This window comes from Notechis scutatus, chromosome 2 (assembly GCF_049901735.1).
Source record: "Notechis scutatus isolate UNSWTSFEM ecotype Mainland chromosome 2, rNotScu1.2, whole genome shotgun sequence".
Lineage (NCBI taxonomy): Eukaryota > Metazoa > Chordata > Lepidosauria > Squamata > Elapidae > Notechis > Notechis scutatus.
Window position 1 is genome coordinate 64,939,057 of NC_142010.1, and position 24,912 is coordinate 64,963,968.

General features: G+C 34.9%; 1 protein-coding gene across 8 annotated transcripts in view; it reads right to left on the bottom strand.

Annotated features, from left to right (window-relative positions):
• DOCK3 (dedicator of cytokinesis 3) overlaps window positions 1–24,912 on the bottom strand; it is a 200,059-nt gene that overhangs the window by 8,357 nt on the left and 166,790 nt on the right. For 4 of the 8 annotated variants that reach the window (XM_087954950.1, XM_087954949.1, XM_087954948.1 and 1 more), the window contains 8 exons: window positions 24,049–24,132; window positions 23,176–23,292; window positions 22,563–22,684; window positions 21,169–21,304; window positions 17,669–17,750; window positions 14,402–14,551; window positions 8,088–8,206; window positions 4,460–4,547 (listed from right to left, as the gene is read on the bottom strand). In XM_087954950.1, the coding sequence (XP_087811076.1) occupies window positions 4,460–4,547; window positions 8,088–8,206; window positions 14,402–14,551; window positions 17,669–17,750; window positions 21,169–21,304; window positions 22,563–22,684; window positions 23,176–23,292; window positions 24,049–24,132 (898 nt within the window). The remainder of the gene's footprint in view (window positions 1–4,459; window positions 4,548–8,087; window positions 8,207–14,401; window positions 14,552–17,668; window positions 17,751–21,168; window positions 21,305–22,562; window positions 22,685–23,175; window positions 23,293–24,048; window positions 24,133–24,912) is intronic. The other 4 variants (XM_087954953.1, XM_087954951.1, XM_087954947.1 and 1 more) reach the window with 3 other exon arrangements.

Below are 24,912 nucleotides of genomic sequence, written 5' to 3' on the forward strand. Positions count from 1 at the left end.
TTTGTTTTCAAAAATAATTTGAGCTCAATATATATTTATGCATTAAAACCTACAGCAATACATCAGGTTACCTTACATCATTTAAAAATCTAAGTCCAGTCCCAAAGCACATTCACAGTTTTCTGAAGTTTTCAAGGTTTAGATTAACTGTCAGCCAAAAGAACCAGGAAAATATTTTCCTCCATTAATTTTAAAATAATTTCTAGAGAAGTCATAAAAATGTCTGTGTTGGCCGTCACATGATTTATCTGGGCATCATTATAGGGTTCTTCTGTAGACCCCCTTACCATGGGTCAGGCTTATTTTCTTCACTCTCTGGAATATTTTGGGATTGGCTCCATGCTAATACATTACATATATTCATCCAGGAAGATGGATGGTAGATGATAAGAAACAATAGTGTTTTTTAATGAAAAAAAAACAGAACAACTCTGAAAACCAGTAAAATACAGGTAAGTAGTTGTTTGCTTTGAAAATCAGGATAAAAAAGCCAAAAAAGGAAAAGAAAGAACAATATGCACAATAAAGCCTGTTACTGTGCCACAATGTTTTTGAAAATTTTCTCAATAATCACGACACCAGAGTATTTCACCAAATAAAATTTATGCTGAAATTATATTACATTCCAAATTAGATCCTTCCTAAAAACTTGCTTTAATAATTATCCACAAGATTTTTCACTGAATATGTCTGAAGAATTGCTGCTTTGATTGCTAAACAAGCACAATCTTAAGCAAATCTGATAGAGAACATTAGCCAAAGTCTTATACATCATCACTTTGTCACTTGAAGGAATACTGTAGTTGAAAAAGAAAAGATGACAATTTGCAGTTTTAGAATCCACTCCATTTTCACAATGAGGAGGCAAAGTCAATTTTTTAAAATCAAAATAGTTGTTGCTTTCTATTTTAGCAGGTTTTCTGCTCTTCTCATGACCTAAGCTGCTTTTTGTAGAATTTCAAGCGATTTTGTTTTATCTAAAGGCAGAAGTGAAATGTTTTTATACATCAACAATATACCATGCATTTTATTTATATAAGACACTTTTTAATGCCCAATTTTTAGTAATAAAAATACAACAAAATATATTTGATCTCAAAAATGATTTAAGACAATTTTTAATGTGCACTTTTTGTTTAAAACTCTGTTGTGCTCTGGGGCTAGATTCCATATTTCAATAGTCCCAATCTCTATTTCTCAAGCCTATCAACTGAAGGACATGATTAAGAGAGCAAAATTAACACAGATTTCTTTAATAACTTTTAATGACAAAAATTAGAGATTAGAATACAGAATATTGAGAATTTAGTTTCGATCCCTCCAGTTCACATTTATTAATGACTTTGGTAAGACAGATTGTCTTTAGAAGAAACCTCCCTATACTACCACCTCTTACAATACTAGACAACATAGTATTAACAGTAGAGACCTTCAAATTTCTAGGTTCTACTATATCACATGACCTAAAATGGACACCTAACATCAAAAACATCATCAAAAAAGCACAACAAAGAATGTTCTTTCTGTGCCAACTCAGAAAGCTCAAACTGCCCAAGGAGCTGCTGATATAGTTCTACAGAGGAATTATTGAGACTATCATCCGCACCTCTATAACTGTTTGGTTTGGTTCTGCAACCCAACAGGACAGACACAGACTTCAGAGGATAATTAGGACTGCAGAAAAAACAATTACTACCCACCTGCCTTCAATCAAGGACCTGTATACTGCAGGAGCCAAAAAGAGGGCTGTGAAAATATTTACAGATCTCTCACATCCCGGACATAAATTGTTTCAACTCCTTCCCTCAAAACGACGCTATAGAGCACTGCACACCAGAACAACTAGACACAAGGAGTTTTTTCCCGAAAGCCATCACTCTGCTAAACAAATAATTCCCTCAACACTGTCCAACTATTTACAAAGTCTGCATTACTATTACAGTTAATCTTCTCACGACTCCTTATCACCCATCCCCTCCCACTTGACTGTTTCCTAGTATGATTTGATTGTTGATTGTACCCTAAGACTACCATTAAGTGTTGTATGTTATGATTCTTGATTCTTAACGAATGTACCTTTTCTTTATGTATACTGAGAGTATTTACACCAAGACAAATTCCTTATGTGTCCAATCACACTTGGCCAATAAAGTATTCTATTCTATTCTATTCTATTCTATTTTATTCTATTCTATTCTATTCAAAAAAATTTTTTTCCAGAAAATGTTTTTATGGAGGACTGAGTCTACTTATTTGAGAAGCCCTTGATGAAATCCCCCATTTACTATTTTTTGTATTCAGAGATATTCTGCTTTCTTTGTCAGCCTCAACACAATCTCCTATACCATCAGATGCCATTTCTGTTTCATAGTTCATTTGAAAATATCTTGTTTGCTATTGGACAACTGATTTTAATTGCTTATTTACAGTGAAGAATTAAATGGCACCATTTCATAAAAAGCTAGTAATATGATTACTGCCTAATTATAATTTATATAATTTAAATTAAGTTATAATTTATTATATAATCTTTATGAACATAATTTTGGAGATTTGTATCTATGAGCCTTTTGGCTACTAAGGCAAATGACAAGAAATAGGTAAGGAGAAATTCCTTATTCACTGTCTCTGTCTCTGTCTCTCATCTCAACTATGCTTAACAAAGCAAGACCAGAAATCTTCCTGTTTTCTCTTTCTCTCTTCCAAATGTACTTCAAATAGGAATGAGGCTTTCCTACCAATGTATTTCTTAATAAATCTATTTTTACTACAAATATAATGAGAGTTAATAGTCATTCATACCTGGATTAAGCTACTGTTCTATGTCCTAGGTATGTTTATTATGACTGTATCTAATTTTGAACTGAACCTATTTGAAATAGCTCAGTATTCTTTCAACACTCTGAATATGTTATAATTGTGGTGGCTCAGTGGTTAGAATGCAATGTTGCAGGCGGACTCTGCCTACATCCAGGAATGCAATCCTGATGGGACTCAAGGCTGACTCAGCTTTCCATCCTTCAGAGGTCAGTAAAATGATGACCCAGATTGTTGGGTGCAATATGATGGTGTTGCAAACCACTCAGCGAGTGCCATAAAGCACTGTGGAGCTGTATATAAGTCTAAGTGTTATTGCTATTGTTATTCTAACCTTATGCCTGAACCACTATACCAAGCTGGCTCTCAGACTTTCGTTACCACCATCGGTAGTGCTTGACTCATGACCATTTGTTTAACAATGGTTCAAAGTTACAACAGAGCTGAAAAAGTGACATACAACCCATCTTCAAAGTTATGACTCTCGTACCACCTCTGCAGTCATGTGATTGCGAATCAGATGCTTGGCAACCGGCTCACATTTACAAAGGTTGCTGTGTCCTGAGATCACTTGACTGCATTTTGAAATCTTCCCAGCAGGCTTCCAACAAGCAAAATTAATGGAGAAATCAGCCAGGAAGAGCACAAATCACAATCACATGATATCTTACTTAATGATTGCAATGATTCGCTTAACAACCATAACAAAAAGGTCTTGAATCAGTGTGGTCACATGGTGCCTCATTTAATAACTGCTTCACTTAACAACAGATTTTTCCCTCCCAGTGACTCTCTTAAAAGCCTAATGCTTGCTTCCTAAATATTTTATATATTAATCCTCTGGAGAATTTGGGAATACAGAGAGATGGAAGAAAATCAATGTATGAATTGTGAATATTCTACTGTGTTAGTATATTATTTAAATACCAGACAACCTGGGATGTCATTTTGATGATAGGTGATTTCTGCCAGAATAAAACTCAATAAAAGGATGTCTACCTTGAAAGCCCATATTAAAGGGCATCTGTAGCAAATCAAAATTCTAGCAAAATCTGACAAATAAAGCATGTGTTGTGATATGGCCATACAAAATTCCCTCCTACATATTTGTGTGGAATATGACAATGCAAGTACAAAAAGTGTGCAGTCACATTTAATCATTTGCTCTCTGCCCAACTCACCCTGCAAATAATTTGCAGATGGCCATTCATGGCATGATTTGTCAGTATAAATGTTCTGTTTTACATCTTTTTCTGTTTTACATCTTTTTTTGTTTAAGCTATTGTGTATCCCTTTATCACAAAATAAATAAATAAATCAGAAAATGAAAACTTCACAGTCACAATTTTCTTGAATTTCTTAACTATGTCTTTTCAACTGGTTGGAAAAAGCTATTTGTTTATTTTGAAAAATCCAGTTTGAATATATTTTTGTTTATATGGATCAGAAATTATGTCCTTAACATTTTGTTTGGGAAATATTATCTTGGTTAAATAGTATGATATATAAACTATCTATAATAGATTGGGATAAGATAACTTTGTATTAGATAAAATGAAATACTATTAATATCAAACTTATAAAGGAAAATCAGTAACTGAATATGTTGCATAAAACATATATAAAATAGAATAGACAATACCTTTTTCAGCAACAGATAGATTAGGATCACTGCAGGGTTTGCATGGTCCAATTACCTGCTGGAATAAGGCTCTCTGGAAATTTGGATGCTAGGAAAAATAAAATGCAATTCAAGACTATTGAAACAAATATTGCACATTACAAATACAGAATCTTAGAATTAATTAATCAAATATCCTTTTTACAATGAAAGCTCTCATTCAGGTTCTTACCATGTAACATGTTTTTAGTTATAAACTGGATTTGCATGTCATGGTGAAGTCTCAAATGGTTGAATAACAAATGCATTATCTTAGAAATTCTTGTGGTGACAGCACAAAAAGCCTGTGACTAAAGTCTTGAAGATTAATCCTAATAATTCTAGTGATCCCCTGGCCATATCACATCATATCAATGTATGGATTAAGGGTGAAGCTGAACCCAAGCAAGATAGAGGTATGTTTTTTTTTTCCAGTGAGATTCTCTGCCAACTCTGGTATTTTATCTCGAAGAAATGATACTGCCCCCATGGGAGCAGTTTCATGATTTGAGATCTTCCTTAATTTCTAGCTTCAACTGGATGGGCAGATGGAGGCTATGGTGATGTGGACCTTTCCCAAACATTGGTTGGTGTAGTACCAGCAGTAGCTCTTCCCGGAGAGAGAAGACTTTGTGACAGACACTCACTTGTGCTGTGATTGCAAGCCAATTAGATTATAGCAATGTATTCTACATGGGGACTGCCTTTAAAGACTCTGGGAAAACCACCTGGTTCAATATGCAGCACCCATGTAGTAACTAGCACTAGGTGTCATGTGCACAAATTCACATTGTGTGCTTATTGTACCTGGATTGTGAAGCTCTGCCCACAATATATAATGTATAATAGTATAATGTAAAAGATAATATATAATAATAATATATAATATATAATATGTAATAGAATATATTATATATAATATATAATAGAATATATTATATAATATATAATAATATAATATATAATAGGCACGCACGCACGCCCCTAACTACCTCTATTCCAACCACAACTGGCCTTAAATGCAAGCTACTCAATGCAAGAAGCCTTGTAAATAAAATACCTGAATTTCTCCTCTTACTAAATACGGCTAAATTCGACATTATATTTGTCTGTGAAACATGGCTCAACGCATCTCTCCCTGACTCCATTACCACAGTAATAGACTACCATGTTTACTGATCAGATCGTGAAATCCGTAGAGGAGGTGGTGTTGCTATCTTCTATAAAAAGTCCCTACATCTAAAAAACATCCAAGTTACCCAGGAGCTTGCTATTCCTGAGACCATCGTCTGTGAACTGTCCTTAAATATCACATTTCGGTTCTTACTATGTTACAGAGCCCCTGATTATGACATCGAACATGCAAACAAGCTAAATACACTACTAACATGGGCAGCATCCTGCCCACATGCTTTTATCTTTCTTGATGACTTCAATCTACCTCATATTAACTGGACCCTTAACGAATGTACAACTGAACCCACACATGCAACCTTCTACAATGCAGTAACAAATCTGGGACTAGAACAACTAGTAACCAACAACACCAGACTTAACAACTGCCTCGATCTCATCTTCTGCAATAGTTTGAATTCAATTTATGGAATACAAATTAAAGAACCCTTTTCCAACAGTGACCACAATATGATTTACTTTTGTCTCAACATACATCCACACAAAAATCATCACAACGACGGAATCCCCAATTATAACTTCAAAAAAGGCAACTATGATTTTATAAACAATGATCTCTCATCCCTTGATTGGCAATTTCTGTTCACTGGATGCAATACTGTAGAAGACCATTACAACATATTTTTACTTGAAGTCACAAGAGTCATCAAACTATATGTACCATTAACAACTCCCAAAACCAGAAAAAACAAATTACCCATAACAATAAGGAAGTTTCAATCCAAAAAGAAATCACTTTGGCGGAAAAACAAATCTGGTCACATTGCCAACTTCAAAAGCCGATACAAAAATTTATGCCACCAGATAAAAACTGAATGCACCAATTATCACATTAAACAAGAAGAAAACCTTCTATGCACCAATTCCACCCCTGCTTTCTACAATTTTGTAAACAACAAACTAAAAGACTCAAGGTCCATCCCACCCCTGAAAAGACCTAATGGTAAAGACTGCAACAATGAGACTATTAAAGCCAACCTCTTTAACACAATCTTTGGCTCAGCATTTGTAAACAGCAATGGATCATGCCCAGTATTTCCTCGTCGAACCACAGACAACTACAATGATCTAACACATATCGATTTTATAGAAGACAATGTTGAAAAAGCACTATGCAATCTAAAACCATCTCTATCTATTGGACCGGACGGAATATGTGCCTACTTCTTAAAAAAGCTATCCACTGCCATAGCAGAACCTCTAAGCATAATCTTTGAAAAATCTTTCAGGACCAGCTCCTTGCCAAAACTATGGTCACAAGCCACGGTCATCCCCATCTTCAAAAAGGGAGATCCCAGCCTAGTTGAAAATTACAGACCAATCTCTTTATGCTGCATCACCTGTAAAGTCAAGGAATCAATTTTTAACCAATCCATCATCCTCCACTTAGAAACAAACAACCTACTCTACAATAAACAATTTGGTTTCAGAAAAAAACTATCATGTAATCTGCAACTCTTACACTGCAAAAACATATGGACTACACAACTCGATCAGGGCAAATCAATAGACACAATCTACATAGACTTCTGTAAAGCCTTTGATTCAGTGGTACACGACAAACTACTCCTAAAACTAAAATCTTATGGTATCTCTGGACACCTGCATAACTGGATAGAAGTGTCCCCCAGGGCAGTGTTCTAGGACCAATTCTTTTCATACTCTACATAAATGACCTCTGTGATCATATCAAGAGCAACTGCATTCTCTTCGCTGACGATGTAAAGCTATTCAACACCACAGACAATACTGCTACCCTTCAAAAAGACCTTGAACATATATTAGAATGGTCAAACAAATGGCAACTTCAAATCTCAACAAATAAATGCTCTGTCCTACATATTGGCAAAAAAAATCAGAAAATAAAATACAGGCTGAATAGTCAAGAACTTGTTAATGATCCAAACACTGTCAAGGATCTTGGAGTACTCATTTCTAATGATCTAAGTGCTAGAGCCCACTGTAACTACATAGCCAAAAAGGTGTTAAGAGTTGTTAACCTTATCTTACGTAGCTTTTTCTCTGGTAATATTACACTCATAACTAGAGCATACAAAACATTTGCTAGACCAATACTTGAATACAGCTCATCAGTCTGGAACCCATATTAAAAAACTACATCAATAGTTTAGAAAGAGAGATCCTCCTTCCTAGTGAATGCTGATAAAAGAAACATATTACATGGTTTCTTATTTGTAAGAAAACAGCCAGACTTTTGCAAAAAAGCCCCAAATGCCTCAGAAATAATTTAATAATTTGAGGATTTAAAAATTCTACATTCCGTTATGTATCAGCAAAAGTATATTGACTCTTACTGCTTTTAAGTTAAGTATAAATGTATTATACCATCACATGCATACTGATGTTGAAATAGGCTGTGCTTTAACTCACAAAGGTATACACACACACACTTTACCTGTCCATTTTCCATGATAGCTGCAGGATACATAGCACTGCTAGGCCGATCTCGGTGTGCTGGTAGTAGCATCATTAATTCTCGATGATGACGGTATTTATCTGGTAGAGAGGGAGAGCCTGTAAACGAGTTAGAACAATCACGTACACATGACAAAACATAAAAGGTTCTCTTTCATCCAGTTATTTCATCTTCCTGAAACATATAACTCACAAATGTTCCAAATATAATACAAAAAAATTCCAAATATAAGATGGTGATGAGAGAGTGACTAATTAGATCGATTTATGTGAGGTGATGAGGAATCTTCTGGCAAACAAAGATGACATTTAAACATTGGCAGAAAATGACCAACTGAATGAAACCACATCAGACAAAGATATAAGAGTGGAATTTTTAGAGGAATTTGGAAGTTATTTAATAAATATAATATATCGTACATCGCAAAATGGCAAAGAATTATGCCATCATTTTTCATTAGGTTATCAAAGAGGGTTTCGGTGAATTAAAGGACCACCAGGTTAGAGCAGCCAGGTTAGTAAGTCAATAAAGGAATTCTATAACTCCATTTTTACTGAAATAAAAATCTTTCTGGTATATCTGCTATCATTAGCCTCAATGGCAGCATGACTACGTGCTTGGGAAACTAGATGTACCAGATACTTGTGCACTTGGTTGGCCACTCTGAGAACAGATAGCTGATTGAGATGGGCCAAGTTCCAATCCAGCAGAGCACTGCTTCTGTTATTAGTTGCCTTTCTACATTTATGTCATTTCATTTTCAAAAATATGAATATATATGACTGAATAGGAAGGAGTACTACATTTTCAGCTTTGGCAAATATTTTATATATCTCAGTCAACCAATATAAAGTTAAGGCTATAAGCTCAAAAGAAATTTATTATCCAAAAAACGATTAAGCAGTTAAAAAAATAATATGAAACTATTTAAACACTGGATTATAGCCAATTCTATCTTTCAACTGACAGAACGGCACTTACCAGCAGAGAAGCCCAATAATATCTATGGCCTTTATCAATTTGCATATTCTCAAAACTATTCCAGAGGGCTGCCAACATATGAAAGCACTGTAAGAGGCTAGATTGTTCATTAGATTTTCCACTTTAATAGAAGTTTGATGGAAAATTGCAGTTTTTCTACTATTCAAAATATATAGCTTTCCAAAACTTAAAATCTGGGGGAAATTGTTACATTCTCCAAAATAAGTTAATGGTTAAATTGTCTGGAATTTTTTAGATATTTATATTGTCTCTAATTTATGTTTAGGTTTATACCAAGAAGGATAAAGAAAATGAACTGAACAGGTACACTTGCTACAAGGGTTGTTACTGCCACTAGATAAATTTTCCAGAACTATGAATGTTGGAGCCCTTCCAACTGACTTGTTTAAAGCAACCTGGTTTTCACATCAACAGAAACATAGCATGCAGATTGTAGTAATAAAGTAATGAGTAATATAGTGAAAAGTTGCAGGTTTTTTTCATGTTCAAATATACACAACAAATACTTAACAAAGCACACATATAACACAGATGATCTAAAACCCTCAACCACTCATAATATTAACTTAAGTAAATATATTTTGCTCCTCCTACTCATATGCACATCTGAGATAATGTTGATGCATATATGAATAAAATACTGAACTTTCTGGAACATCAAAATTGTATAATGGCACACTGAATGTCACAGATTCCTCCTCTTTATCAAATAGCTCTCATATAGTTTCCCAATTGCAGGTATAGATATGTATCATACATTTGAGAAAGCACATGGGTCTAAGCAGGGGTGGGATATGATAGGGTTAACTACCAGTTCGGGATTTACGAGCTTCCCTGCAGGCTGCGAGCCGCACGCCAAAGCCAAGAAGCAGCCTTTGAAACAGCCCTCTTTTCTTGTTTTTTTAACTGCAGCTGTGCCTGGTTCGGCAGCTGAACTTGAAAACTCAGGAAATAAAGATCAGGAAAGAGCCCGGGTGGATGGGTGGGCAAAAACATCAGCAGACATAGAACTGGTTCTATGTCTACTGCTCTTCAGACCTACCGGTTCTAGAGGTGGACAGAACTGGTAGAAACCCAACTGTCTAAGACAGTTACTGCCTTGACCTAATCTGGGAAAATGTAGTTGTGCTGCTTTTGGTATTGGAATTGGTAATTAGTAGAATCCTCGCACCTGAAATATTTATTTATTTACTATAGTATCCTTGTTAAATAGGGATGGAAAAGTTTGCAACTATTTGTAGACTCATTATGTAAAGGGGAGGAGAATTTATCAGTTTTGCTTATTTTTTTTCTCAGCAACCAGCAAGGGTGGATTCTATCTGTTTAATGCTAAATTTATTTGATATTTGGGTAATTCCCCCCCACACACTTTTTTTGTACACATTTTACAATTTTTCTTTTTGTTGTCAGTATCTTTGACTCTGTCAATTGTGTAATTCCTCTATTGCAATACCTAAATTAGCCAGGAACCAGTTTTCTCATCAATTAATACCAATATTTACTACAAAAATAACATCTGATCTTTTAACAGATGTCTTTGGTAAAGATGTTATATAGAAAAAAATAATAATCTATAATTAATAATCTTTTTGTGGTACAATAAAATTGGCAACTGGAAATGGGATATCTGGGTAATTTTGTTAATGATGCTGCACTAGCATCTGGAAGAAGTGCTCTTAGCCTTAAGGAGGCTAAGATTGCTAAGCAAATGATGAGATTTGCTACCATATATAATTAGAATATTTTCTTCTTGAAGTTTTGAATTTATTTACTTCAATTTGATTTAATTAAACTCCCAGGGCTTATATACAATCAGTGTGGTTTGATTGTCAATATCTCTGAGGGAGGCAAGTGGTTAAAAAATGTCAAAAATAAATAAATATTTGTTATTTTTAATTAAATTTGTTTTTGCATATCCTGTCACTTTTGGGCTCCCCCTTCCAACAAAATATAAAAATTATTCTTAGTACTGTGCCATTGGAGTTTTGTTAGGTATTATGAATATATTAACATATAATCTTACACATACGATTGCATGAATACATAATACATTCATATTGCATTAAAGGTTGGAATGGTATGTACTACATATATTGGAAGACAACTGATGGCCAAAAATATAGCATAAATCTGATCTACAGTTGACATTTGAAAAATAATAAATGATTATGAGAACATGAAATACCTCTACTAAAAGATGGCACTAATAGTCTCTCATCGACAGTCACGTACACAGAACTTGGCCATTCATTGCATTTAATATACATATAATCATTACATACAGAAATAAGTAAGTGTGTGTGAGAGAGAGGGGGGGAGGGGGAGAGAGAGAGAGAGAGAGAGAAACTATATGTAAATCTTTAAAGAATATAAAGCTGTATTACAATGTGCCTTCTACATGCAAATATGGTAAGACAGGAATTGCCATTACTACAGTCCATCCACAATTCTGCAAACTAAATAATCCTCAAACAGCTTCAGTAGAAGTAATATGTAATTCAGCCAATTCAGATACAACCAATTTAAAGTGCTTAATTTCACTAGATCAATGCACAGCAACATCTGATTGGATGACTTTGCTGACAGGAGAAAGAAATATGCATCTTTTCAACCAACCCTAATACCAATAAAATCATTACTTTTATTCAGGTGTATGTATGTCACATACATTTATCATTTTGGGAGGTCATAGTTCCCCAACGTTTGAGAACCATCAATTTATATACTAAGCTATTTCCTTCCTTCCTTAAAATTTTGAGTGAGATATTAAAGTAAGTTAGAGCACAAGAAAAAGAGGCAGTTTTCATCTACTGGAGAAGAATTCTATAATGTTCAACTTTCATGACTAAAGAGAGAGACCTTCATCATTAAAGCAAGAGAAGAGAGAAAAAGAGACACTTTTAACTTCTTTTTTGGCATAGCCTATACTTAGAATCCAGGAAAAAGTTCCTTATTAAATGAATTTTTAATTGTTCATTTTATTATTTATACTTTAAAACAAACCTTTCTACAATGACAGTTAAATATGTTAAGCATTACAATGATAGAAACAATCTCCATTTTATTTCTGTAATCATTATGGGTGTCATGATTTTAAAATAGTAAATTGTATATGGACGTATTGAAAAACTGTCTTGTTTGTTTCTATAGAAAAACAGTAATGCATCAAAGCATGGTCTCATATTGGTGCTCTCTCATTCCCTAAAAGAAATAGTCCAAAATCCAAAGTTTCATAGCTACTTCCTAAAGACATAGACATAATATAACAATAAATATAATAAAAAGTGCCTGAGTAGATCTGATCCAAAATCTACTATTTTATTTCAACCAGTTCTCAATCACATTGTCCCTATGGATTCAGAAATGTAAACTAAGGAATGATTAATCTATTCCCCTTTATCATAGTTATATTTTTTAAAAGTTAAGAATGAACTATAACTACAGCGTTTTTCCAAAAGTATCTCTCAGTTCATGAAATGACCAGATTGCTCCCACTGTAAATGCAGCAAGGAGCTGTCTCGAAAATATATTAACTACATTTAAAGATTGCTTTCAAACAGAATTAATATATTTTTGCCTGAAATGTTCCTATTCTAACTTCAGGTGAAATCTGATATATAAAATATGAGGCAATGGCAATCAGTGCTTCTTTAACATTGGTCCACAGGACAAGTCTTTACAGAGGGACACTGGTCTCCTTTTCACAGTTCATTAAATTTATGGAATAAATACAACAGTTAGTGCAGCCATGATGTTATTAACAATAAATATGGGCACCCTATTATGTACCATGTGAAGGAGTAAGCACTTCAGTTTTTTGTATTTAGATTTATGAAACAAATATATGAAAGTTTATTTATTATGATTGATATTACAGTTACTAATTACAGATATTGTTGTGGTTCACCGGCAGCAGGTGCAGACGGCTGAGGTCTCAGAGAGCGAGGACTCAAGATGAGGGGCCTGCATGTGATGCAGGGATGGGGCCAGGACCATCAGGGAGTGGAATGCTGCCTTTGGAGATTGTGGAGGCTGGCAGCAGTGATGAAGAGGCGCCCGAGGACCTGTGCCCAGTGCACGTGCGCGCAGGGCTGATTGAAGGAAAGAGCAACTGCAGCAGCACGGACGACACGGGAATAAGGCTGCAACGTAGTGGCCCCTCCCTTAAGAGATAAAAGCCAGCTGAGAAACAGTTGTTCTTTGCAGGAAGCAAAGGCGTTTTTGCACTCAAGCCTTGTGGATATCTTGTGGAATATCTTGGTTGGTGTTTGGAGACTCTGTGTTTGAAATATTTCTTAGTAACTTTATCTAGTGTTCTTGGGAGCCGTGCACAACATTGGCAAGGCTCGTTCTTATCAGAGACAATTAGTTTGAAACAGCCTTTTAACTGTGAAGGAATGGAATTCATAAAGAATCATTAAAAGGTTTTGCTGTTACCTCTGTTTCGTGTTTGTTCCTTGGAACAAGGTTTGGATCAGAACAGATATATGCTAGAAATTTTATCTCAGTACTGTCATTCAAGAGTAACTAGTGTTTGTAGAATCCTTATGGAAGTTTTACCGGTGCTTTAAGTTCAATTCTGAAGGAAGGGTATGCACTAGATGAAACTCATAACTAACATTTGTGGAAAAAAAGATCATATGACTTCTTATACCGTTAATAAATAGCATTTTGAGTTATACTTTAGACTGCAGATAAATCAATCTGTGAAGCAAAGCTTCTGAAAGTTGCTTTATGAATGTTTTACTACTCTAAGAACAGAATATAACTGTAGAAAATACAGGATCTTTTCTATTTCAGTGGAATTTAAAATATTCCAGCATTTTGCTAGATAGATTTACTTTCAATTTACTTTCAATAGTACTTTGGAGTTTTTTGTAAACTGAAAATGAAACTGCTTGACATATTATTTTTATTCACTAATATTTACTTCATGAGATAGAATAATATGTCAGGAAGTGTTCTTTTAATAATTTCATGTCATGTTGGCTTATGAAAGGGCCAATCAAAGTACTCAATATTCTGCTGAAAATTAAGACATTGTTGGAAAAGTTAGTGACTGACATATCATATAGGCCAAAGTAATTCTTGATATCTCCATTCAGTAAGTCAAGGCTCAGTAACAGTTTCTGAAACCATGGTGAAATTTCCTGACACTGAATAGATATAGTGAAAGCTGTTGATGAATGTGGCACATTTTCTGACTGAAGGGGATATGCTACCACAAGCTAGTGAGCTTAACAGAAAGGCCAAGGACTGAAAGAGCCATGGAGACCAATCTCTCTTCTCACCTCTAGAGGTGGTCCCTCCAGGACAGAGATGAGGCACATTGGTGGGGGCAGTGTGGGAAAGCTTGCACTGCTGCCACCCAGGCTGTATCTGTTCTGTGGATAAATAGAGGGCTTCAGCCTCCAGAGTTGTCAATCCAGCACCCTTCAGCACTAAATTAAAAAGAATATAAATAAATATAAAAGAATTGAGGTAGATTGACAAAGCTAGGCATTTGAAACATGGACTGACCTTGCTTTAGTGCCAGTGCTTATTTGACGTATAAAAACATTAAAATTAAAAAGCACAAATGAATGAACGAGACTCTTGTTATTTTTGCACCATGAGCAATATGGTTTGCTAAACAATATCATCCTTCATGGTGGTTTCATAAAAACACATTATTAATTAGTATTTTGAAGCATCAAAATGAACTTAATTTTTCAGTATTGCTACTTTATAGAACTTCAAATTGTTTATCAGTTACTCTGGGGACACTGTTTAAAAATAAATGATAACATTTCAGTATATGTCATAAACATATATTGAAATACATAAACATGAAGCTAAAGGAATCAAGTGTTATTATTTTGTTTGCTTTTTAATACTTTTTGAGGGAAATGCTGATTTATTTATTAGCTCTCCACTAAACTATTGTCTGGTCTCTGTAAACCAGTAGGAAAACGTTTTGAGAAATCCAGCAGACACACATCCAGTATGACAATGTTACCAGCAATTATAATATTGTTCCACAAAATACATACTTGTAGATTGATACAATTAGTTTACAAGTGTGATCCTGAAATAATGCAGTCACACATTTATTTATCCCCATTATTACATTATCTTAAATGTTAAATATTTTCCCATCCATTTAGATGTAATGTTCAGCCCAATAAAGAAGAATTTTTTATATCTGGTACATGATGAAAAGAAAAGAAAATTATTTTTAATGGCATGGTTTGTCAATAAAGTCCCTCTGGAAAATAAAAAGCAATTACTATTTTTAAAAAGTGGGGAATGGTACTAAGAAGTGATGCAAAAACAAAAGAATGATTACTTTCTGATTATATATCATACAATTTACATATTACATAATAATATTACAAATAATATTATCTCAGTGCAAGAAATTCATGTTTACCTCCCTCAGTTAATGTATACCAACTATTTACTTCCCCTATATTTAGAAGACTCGTCTTTTTTGACACTTTACTTAATGGTAAACATCAGAAGGGATATACTGTAGACCAGGGGCTACAAACTTTTTAGGACTGGTGGAAACTGTTTGAATTTTGAGACCATGTTGTAGATCCACGGTCCCCAACCTTTATGGCTTTGTGGACTAGCAGAATCAGTGGTGGCAGGTATGGGGTACAGTACTGTGTGAGTGGCAGGTGTGTGCAGCTCACGCAAACGGAGCTTTACACACTTGTCCGTTGCTCGCACAAGCAGAGCTGTATGCACTTGTGTGCTCGCCCACCACTTGCGTGGCCCAGTTCTGAATGGACCATGGCCCAGGTCCAGGTCGCAGCCTGGATGTGGGGACCCCTTTGTAGATAGTCTTGCAAAATAGTTTCTGGGAATGGAAGGCTTCTGAAAAATGGCTACCATTGGAAATATAACTACAAAGTAGCATTTTATCAGAAATCTATATTAACATCTCTCACAGGATACTCCCTATTGCCCATACATATATTTTGCTCCTTTTTTCTGTGAACATTTGCAAAGAAAACTCTCAGTTAAAACCCCCAGATATATTTATATTTGAAGAAAGCATAAGTGATCTAGGAACCCTGGAATATAAAGATGATTTTGGAGTCTATCATTTCATTTTGTAGCATTACATTATCTAATGTATTATATTAAAGATTATTCTCACTGTAAGTCAGGTAGAACAGGGGTCCCCAACCACCGGTCCGTGGAACAAGTCCTACCGGGCCGCTGGTTTGCTGGGCGCCGCCATCTTTTTTTGATGAAAAAGTGCTTCTGGTGAGCTTTTCCGGGTAGAAAGCTCACCGGAAGCACATTTTCATCAAAAAAAGATGGCGGCGCCCAGCTGATGCCGGTACCGGGTCGCGGCGCCCAGCTGATGCCGGTACCGGGCCGCGGCATAAAAAAGGTTGGGGATCACTGAGGTAGAACACAGAGCATATTGAATGCCAAGGGAGATCATATTGGGCATGTTAGTACTGTGGGGTACCAGGTTAGGAACCCAAGTATGAGCATTTTCAGAATAGGATTTCTGTTTGTTTACTGAATTTCTATACCAACTACAGTGTTTCAATGGCACTGAAAAAAAAGTGACTTATGACCAGTTTCCATATTTACAACCATTGCAGCATCTCCATGGTCACATGATCAAAATTTGGACACTTGACATGTGGCATGCATTTATGATAGTTGAGCTGTCCTGAAGTCATGTGATAAGCATTTGTAACCTTCCCAGCCAGCTTCCAACAAACAAAGACAATGGGGGAAGACAGATTCACTTAACGTCCATCTGATTCACTTAACAATTATGGCAAAAAGGTCGTAAAATGGGGCAAAATTTACTTAACAACTTCCTTGTTCTAACTCAAGAATTATCTGTAATCTCTTTTTGTACAATGCAATTTTTTCTTTTCCAAGTATATCAATTATTGGAGATGTCTTTCTTTCTTTCTTTCTTTCTTTCTTTCTTTCTTTCTTTCTTTCTTTCTTTCTTTCTTTCTTTCTTATGCTTTGAAGGTTTATCCACAACACAATAGTAAGAAGAGTTTTTATATCTCAAATCTCCTCTCTATTTGCTTTTGTTTGAGTAGAATTAACTGCAATGCTGATAAAAGATAGTCCAACCAGTCTGGGGTTATCTCAGACATACTCCCAATTTTATTTCTATACTTCAGAATAATAGAATAACAGAGCTGGAAGGGACCTTGGAGGTACTGTAGTGCAACACCCACCCTGCTCAAACAAGAAACCCTATAGCATTTCAGACAAATGGTTGTCCAATATCTTCTTGAAAGCTTCCTGTGTTGGAGCACCTACAGCTTCTGGAGGCAAAACAGTGATCTGATGTCAGAAAGATATGACACTGAAATCTCTTGGATGCCCCCTTGCTCTGTTCTAAGAGCAGAACACCAAAATATCCTATAGTGTCCATGAAAACTAGGCAGAATATGGTAGTGCAGTCTAAAATCACTTTCTATGAGATGGGCTGTTATATAAATGTAATAAATTTTAAAAAGCAATTATCTCAGCCATTTCTAGGGCTTTGCATTATTTTATCTTAAATGCCTCATTCATACCTCTTGCACTAGCAGGTGCAGAGTTGATCATTTGAGATGGCGCAGAATGGGTAGAGCTCAGGCTTGAGGTGGAAGGACTGGCCTGGGAATAAACAAAAGCAATAAGTAAGTTCAAATATTTATTATTAAGGAGCCTGTGATATATATATATGTGACAATATTAAGAAGATGACTTAGGGAAAATAGATTATTTATTTATTTATTTAAAATAGTTATACTGCCACCCTTCTTATTTGTCAGAATCTTGGGTGGCTCACAATTTGCTTCATAGCACTTTTATCTTAATTAATAATTAATACAATTCCTACCCAATATTGCAAAATATACCCACTAGCACTTTCCACACACTGTAAAAGAAATCTACATTCTTTTAACTTTATACTTCAAGTTATTATTTGCATACTCAGGCATATAGGACAGCACTATTTGGGCCAGCATGACATGTTCAAATCTTCAAACAGACTAACCTGTTATAACCTGGTATAAGAAGTTTATCTATCTACAATTCTAGAAAAAGAAATAAAAAGGCAAAAGTTACAGTAGAAAGTAGCTTTTGGTAGCTCTGGAATATTCATTTTACCTCAGCAGGTACAGAAACCCTTGAAGGACAAATAATGGATTGTAACATGTAAACAAGCTAAATACATTACTAACATGGGCTGCATCCTGCCCATACCCTTTTATCTTTCTTGGTGATTTCAATCTACCTCATATTGACTGGACCCTAAATGAACGTACAACTGAAATCATACACACAACCTTCTACAATGCTATTACAAATCTGGGACTGGAACAACTAGTAACCAACAACACTAGACTAAACAACTGCCTCAATCTCATCTTCTGCAATAGTTTGAATTTAATTTACGGAATACAAACTAAAGAACCCTTTTCCAGCAGTGACCACAATATGATTGACTTTTGTCTCAACATACGCCCACACAAAAATCACCACAATGATGTAATCCCCAATTGTAACTTCAAAAAAGGCAACTATGATCTTATAGACAACGATCTCTCATCCCTTGATTGGCAATCTCTATTCACTGGATGCAATACTGTTGAAGACCATTACAAAATATTTTTACTTGAAGTCAAAAGAGTCATCAAACTATATGTACCAACAACAACTCCCAAAACAAAACAAAAAAGCAGATTACCCATAACAATAAAGAAACTTCAATCCAAAAAGAGATCACTCTGGCGGAAAAACAAATCTGGTCACGTTGCCAATTTCAAAAGCCGATACAAAAATTTATGCCACAAGATAAAGACCAAATGCATCAATTATCACATTAAACAAGAGGAAAACCTTCTAAGCACCAATTCCACCCGTGCTTTTTACAATTTTGTAAACAACAAACTAAAAGACTCAAGGTCTATCCCACCCTTGATAGGACCTGATGGTAAAGACTGCAACGACGACACCATTAAAGCCAACATCTTTAACACATTCTTCGGCTCAGTATTTGTAAACAGCAATGGATCATGCCCAGTATTTCCTAGCCGTACCACAGACAACAACAATGATCTAATACATATCGATTTTACAGAAGACAATGTTGAAAAAGCACTACGCAATCTAAAACCATCTCTATCTATTGGACCTGATGGAATATGTGCCTACTTCTTAAAAAAGCTATCCACTGCCATAGCCAAACCTCTAAGCATAATCTTTGAAAAATCTTTCAGGACCAGCTCCTTGCCTAACCTATGGTCACAAGCCACAGTCATCCCCATCTTCAAAAAGGGAGACCCAAGCCTAGTTGAAAATTACAGACCAATCTCCTTATGCTGCGTCACCTGTAAAGTCATGGAATCAATTATTAACCAATCCATCATCCTCCACTTAGAGACAAACAACCTACTCTCCAATAAACAATTTGGTTTCAGAAAAAAACTATCCTGTAATCTGCAACTCTTACACTGCAAAAACATATGGACGACACAACTCGACCAGGGCAAAGCAATAGACGCAATCTACATAGACTTCTGTAAAGCCTTTGATTCAGTGGTACACAACAAACTACTCCTAAAAATAAAATCCTATGGTATCTCTGGACAACTGAATAACTGGATAGAAGCATTCCTGGCAAACAGACAACAAATGGTCAAAATTGGGAGCGTCCTATCAAATTCTGTACCTGTCAATAGTGGTGTCCCCCAAGGCAGTGTTCTAGGACCAACTCTCTTCATACTCTACATAAATGACCTCTGTGATCATATTAAGAGCAATTGCATTCTTTTCGCTGATGATGTAAAGCTGTTCAATACCACAGACAATACTGCTACCCTACAAAAAGATCTTGACTATGTATCAGAATGGTCAAACAAATGGCAACTTCAAATCTCAACAAATAAATGCTCTGTCTTACATATTGGCAAAAAAAATCAGAAAATAAAATACAAGCTGAATAGTCAAGATCTTGTTGATGACCCAAGCTCTGTAAAGGACCTTGGAATACTCACCTCTAATGATCTAAGTGCTAGAGCCCACTGCAACTACATAGCCAAAAAGGCATTAAGAGTTGTTAACCTAATCCTACGTAGCTTTTTCTCTGGTAATATCACACTACTAACCAGAGCATACAAAACATTTGCTAGACCAATACTCGAATACAGTTCATCAGTCTGGAACCCACATTACGTATCTGATATTAGCACAATTGAGAAAGTCCAGAAATATTTTACAAGAAGAGTTCTCCACTCCTCTACTCGTTGTAGAATACCTTATGCCACCAGACTTGAAATTCTAGAACTAGAAAACCTTGAATTACGCCGGTCTTCGGTCTGATTTAAGCATGGTATATAAAATCATACATTGCAATGTCCTACCTGTCAATGAATACTTCAGCTTCAACCATAACAACACAAGAGCACACAATAGATACAAACTCAAAGTTAACCGCACCAAACTTGATTGCAGGAAATACGACTTCAGCAATAGAGTGGTCAATGTCTGGAATACTCTACCCGACTCTGTAGTTTCTTCCCCAAACCCCAAAAACTTTAACCTTAGACTGTCTACTATTGACCTCACCCCTTTCCTAAGAGGTCTGTAGGGGGCGTGCATAAGCGCACCAACGTGCCTACCGTCCCTGTCCTATTGTTTCTTTTATTCTTCTTTTATTTTTCTTATATGTACCCATTTCATGTATTCACAACTATGTATACACTTATACTTATTATCTTGTAAACAATTGGCAAATCAAATAAATAAATAAATAAATAATGTCTTTGTCATCAAGTCTGGTGCCATGAAGCCCTTAGATAGAAGTCTTTGGAGAACTGTGGCCTCGAAGAAAGATATTTTGCCGAAGGTCTCATAGGCAAGTTCATGGAATAGACAGAGACTGCTCAGTTTGTAGCCCAGTCTGTTACCTACTATGTTACAGTAATAACTTTTACAAGCACACTGTATGTACTGTATCTTTTTCTGTATAATAATCATGAATTACACATATTGCTTGCAACGTGTTTCTAATATATTTGCATGATACCTGCATGTGGTACACATCCTCTGCATTTTCTCCAACAGAACTGTCTGTTAATATAACCATATTTCCTGTTTCACTTGATGTATGGGAAGAAAGGGAAGATGACGAGTGTCGGACTGTACCCAGCATATTCAATGGGCTAGAAAAATATACAAAGCTGCTATTAGCAAGTATTTTCTTGCTTATTTAATGAAGAAAATTTCTTACTGAAACATACTGAACTTCAAACTCTTCAAACATCTGTATATATCACAGAGACAAGCATTTTTTATTTCTGCATGGGAATTTTTTTTAAAAAAATAGCAAATTAAAAAAATATATACATTGTTCCCAATTGGAAATAGTTAAAACTTAGCAATATAAATAAATTCATCATACTACTTTCTTTTGGAATAAACATCAGAAGGTAAAGAAAAAAGTGATGAGGAATAGTGAACAAGAGAAATCAAAGTCTAATATAAGAAAAAAGAATGGAAATACAACATCACATTCTATCCAGATACTGTCTTCTCTTTTTTTTAAACTAATAATCTCTCTCTTCCAAGTTTTCATCAACTCCATCTAACCATATTTCAACTTCCTCTCAAAAATATTAATTCCTCCTTTGTACATCATTTTTGCAATTCAGTCTTCATTCATTTTATCTATATGATAAAAAGCTGAATTACTTTCATACTGCTTTTTTTGTAATTCAAATTCATCTGACAGCACCTATTAATTTATTACTTTGTTTTTTCTGGTTTTATCACACACACGTAAGTAATCCACTTCCATTTCAATAAAAAATGTTTTTTGACACATCCAGTTTTTCACTTCTGATAGAATCATGGTTTTATACACAACCGTTTTGTGGTAGTGTTTTTGTTTTTGACATATTCATTCATTCCTGGCATCTGAGCACTGTTATTCTACTTTTCACATTTTAAAATTTCTCCGTCCATTTTCCCATCTTTAATAAATATTCTAAGGTGCACTAAATCATTTTCTTTATATTTTCATCATTAATGTTTAACTTGCAATCATTCAGGCTACATAATTATCTTCAACAACATCAATTTTCAGATATTAATAACTGTGAAAAATGATTGTTTTTATTAAATCTGGTTGCTAATCATGATCTTATCATTTTGTTACTATCTGTTAATTTCAGGTTACTACATAAATAATAAGAAATAATGAACTTTCAGACAGCAGAAACAATCTTACAGAAATTTAATCCCACAATAATGAAGTTGATTTAAAAGTCTGGCCTTTAATTTATTACAATAGTCCAAAAGTATTGCTAATGAGACTTTTTAGTTACATGTAGCAGGTATATTAATTATTCAATTTCATATGTTATTTGAAAAAGAAGATACAGAAAGACTCTTCTAATATAGAAGTGTATAAAATAATACCTGTGGCGATGCATTACTTTGATGCTCTCTGGACTCATTGGACTGTGTGATACAAGCATATTGCTGCGTGGTGTGCTTGTTCCTGAGCAGGCTGGACTCAATTTTTCCAGAGTGGGTAACTCCTGTATAGGACATTAATTGCTAGTTGTGAATGGATAAGGCAGAATATAAATATTGTTTATAAAACAGGATACAACCAATATGGCCTGTCCACCAGCTCTACATTTTTAGAAGAGAACAGAAATGAAATAAAAAGATGTAGAAGCTGAAAATAGAGTTATGGTGACAAAATAATTTCCAGAAGGTAACAGAAAGATCATCAGTAGAGACAAAAAAATATGGAAATTCTGTACCTTAGAATATCATTGATAATGTTTTGTTTAAACTGGATTATTTCTTTGCAGTGAACAACAACATGAAGATAATAATACCACAAGGACACTGAATTAACAATGTGTGTTTAGTGGAAAAGCTTTGTACCCTCTATTTATTTATTTATAAAATTTATTTGCTGCCCATCTTAAAACAGAATCATTTCTCAATGCTGAATTTCAGTGAACCAAAGACAAAATGATGTATATTTAAAATAAACAAAGAGTAATTATAAACTTACGTGGTACAAACTAGATCGCATCATTTGAAATTGGTCAATTAATTTTTTATGGAGTGGACGCATCTCAGGATGTACAAACTTCTCATGTACTGCCAGACCTATTCCTAGAATATGTACCTATTAAAATTAAAATCATAACTTAATATTCAGTTTCAACGACACTACAATGTTTTCAATATTGCAAATTTATTAAAATATTTAAAAATTGGCGCAATTTAAATTATAATTCATGATTACTAGATATAATTTCCAGATTTGACTAGTAAGAATTGCAAATGATAACTAAACAATAATTGCTTTGCTTCCCTAGTAACTATTCTGAAACAAATCTTCTAGTAGCAATGTTAAAACTATGAAATAATAGCAATTTTAATTGGATAAATAGCAAACATTCAGATACATATGCTTGTCTGAAGCAACTATGAAACAATCTAACGTACTGGCCTTTTTTATTTGAAAAGGAAATGTGAGTTTTAGAGCATAATCTCTTTAAAAAGATTTGTTCTGGAAGTGTATTCACTTCTATTTATAGTGAAGATGAAAGTGGCTAATAAAAGTTAGCACACTGCATTTTTTTAGATTTGCATTGTCCCCACTTTTTTAGTTTTCAGTTATTTTCAAATATCTGTATTTGTTTTATACATCTAGTACATTATGTTATATAGGTGGACATCAAATTCTACATTTCTACATTTTTTGTTTTGTCATTAAATTCAGTGATTGCTTTAGAATATAAACAGAAACCAAATGAATATCTTCTGGTTTTCAGTATTTTATATAGTTTGAATAAGCCCATGTTACTTTGCATAATATCAAAGGAAGCAAATTTTATGACAGTATTATTTTATTTTTATTTTAAAAAGACAAGAATACCTGTTCATGCATCAGTTCTTTCAACTGTGTGATTTTTTCTGCATCTCCAGGATGAGAGGAGATATAATCCCTATCAAAAAAGGCCTGGAGAAGAAAAATAATTAATTGTAGTATGGAAATAGCCTGCTTCTTAAGAAACATAAAAAAAGAACAAAAATAATCCTTGGTACCTTTATTTTCTATACCATGAAACATGGAAAGCCTTACTTGACCCACATTCCATGATTATGACTATCCATTTTAAACATTTTTCTTCCCATTTTTTGCAGCCTATATTTTCCCCATTGATTTTGTAAACATATACATCAGTGGCAAAGTAAACTTACTGTAGGACAATTTTGAGCAATTTTTAGTAGGCCATATATTTATTCTAAATTTCAATCCCCAAAATGCAAAACCCCTGCCCGCCCCGCGCATGCGCGCAGGACTCCCACAATCCCCATGTAAACCCCACCCATGCACTGCTGCATGCGCATAACCCACCCCCGGCACATGTGCACAACCCCACATCTGCACCCTACCCCTGTGCAGCGCCCCCCCTCGCGCCCCACTCGTGTGGCAGTGACCCAAAGACCAGCTGGCTGCCAGGAGGCACGCGTGTGCACTTGCACAGCAGGGCTGAGCTGGGGCGACGGCTCGTGTGCCCAGAGAGAGGGTTCTGCATGCCACCTTTGGCATGCATATCATAAGTTCACCATCATGGGACTAGAATATGGACATAAAACTAAGCGTAGTGTTATAACTATTTATGAAAAATTGACACTATTTCTTATATAAACATTCTTATATACTGTTAAACATAACAATGAAATATAACTATATTGTGAAAAGCTGCTGAAAGTAACAATAATTAGAAAAGTCTGA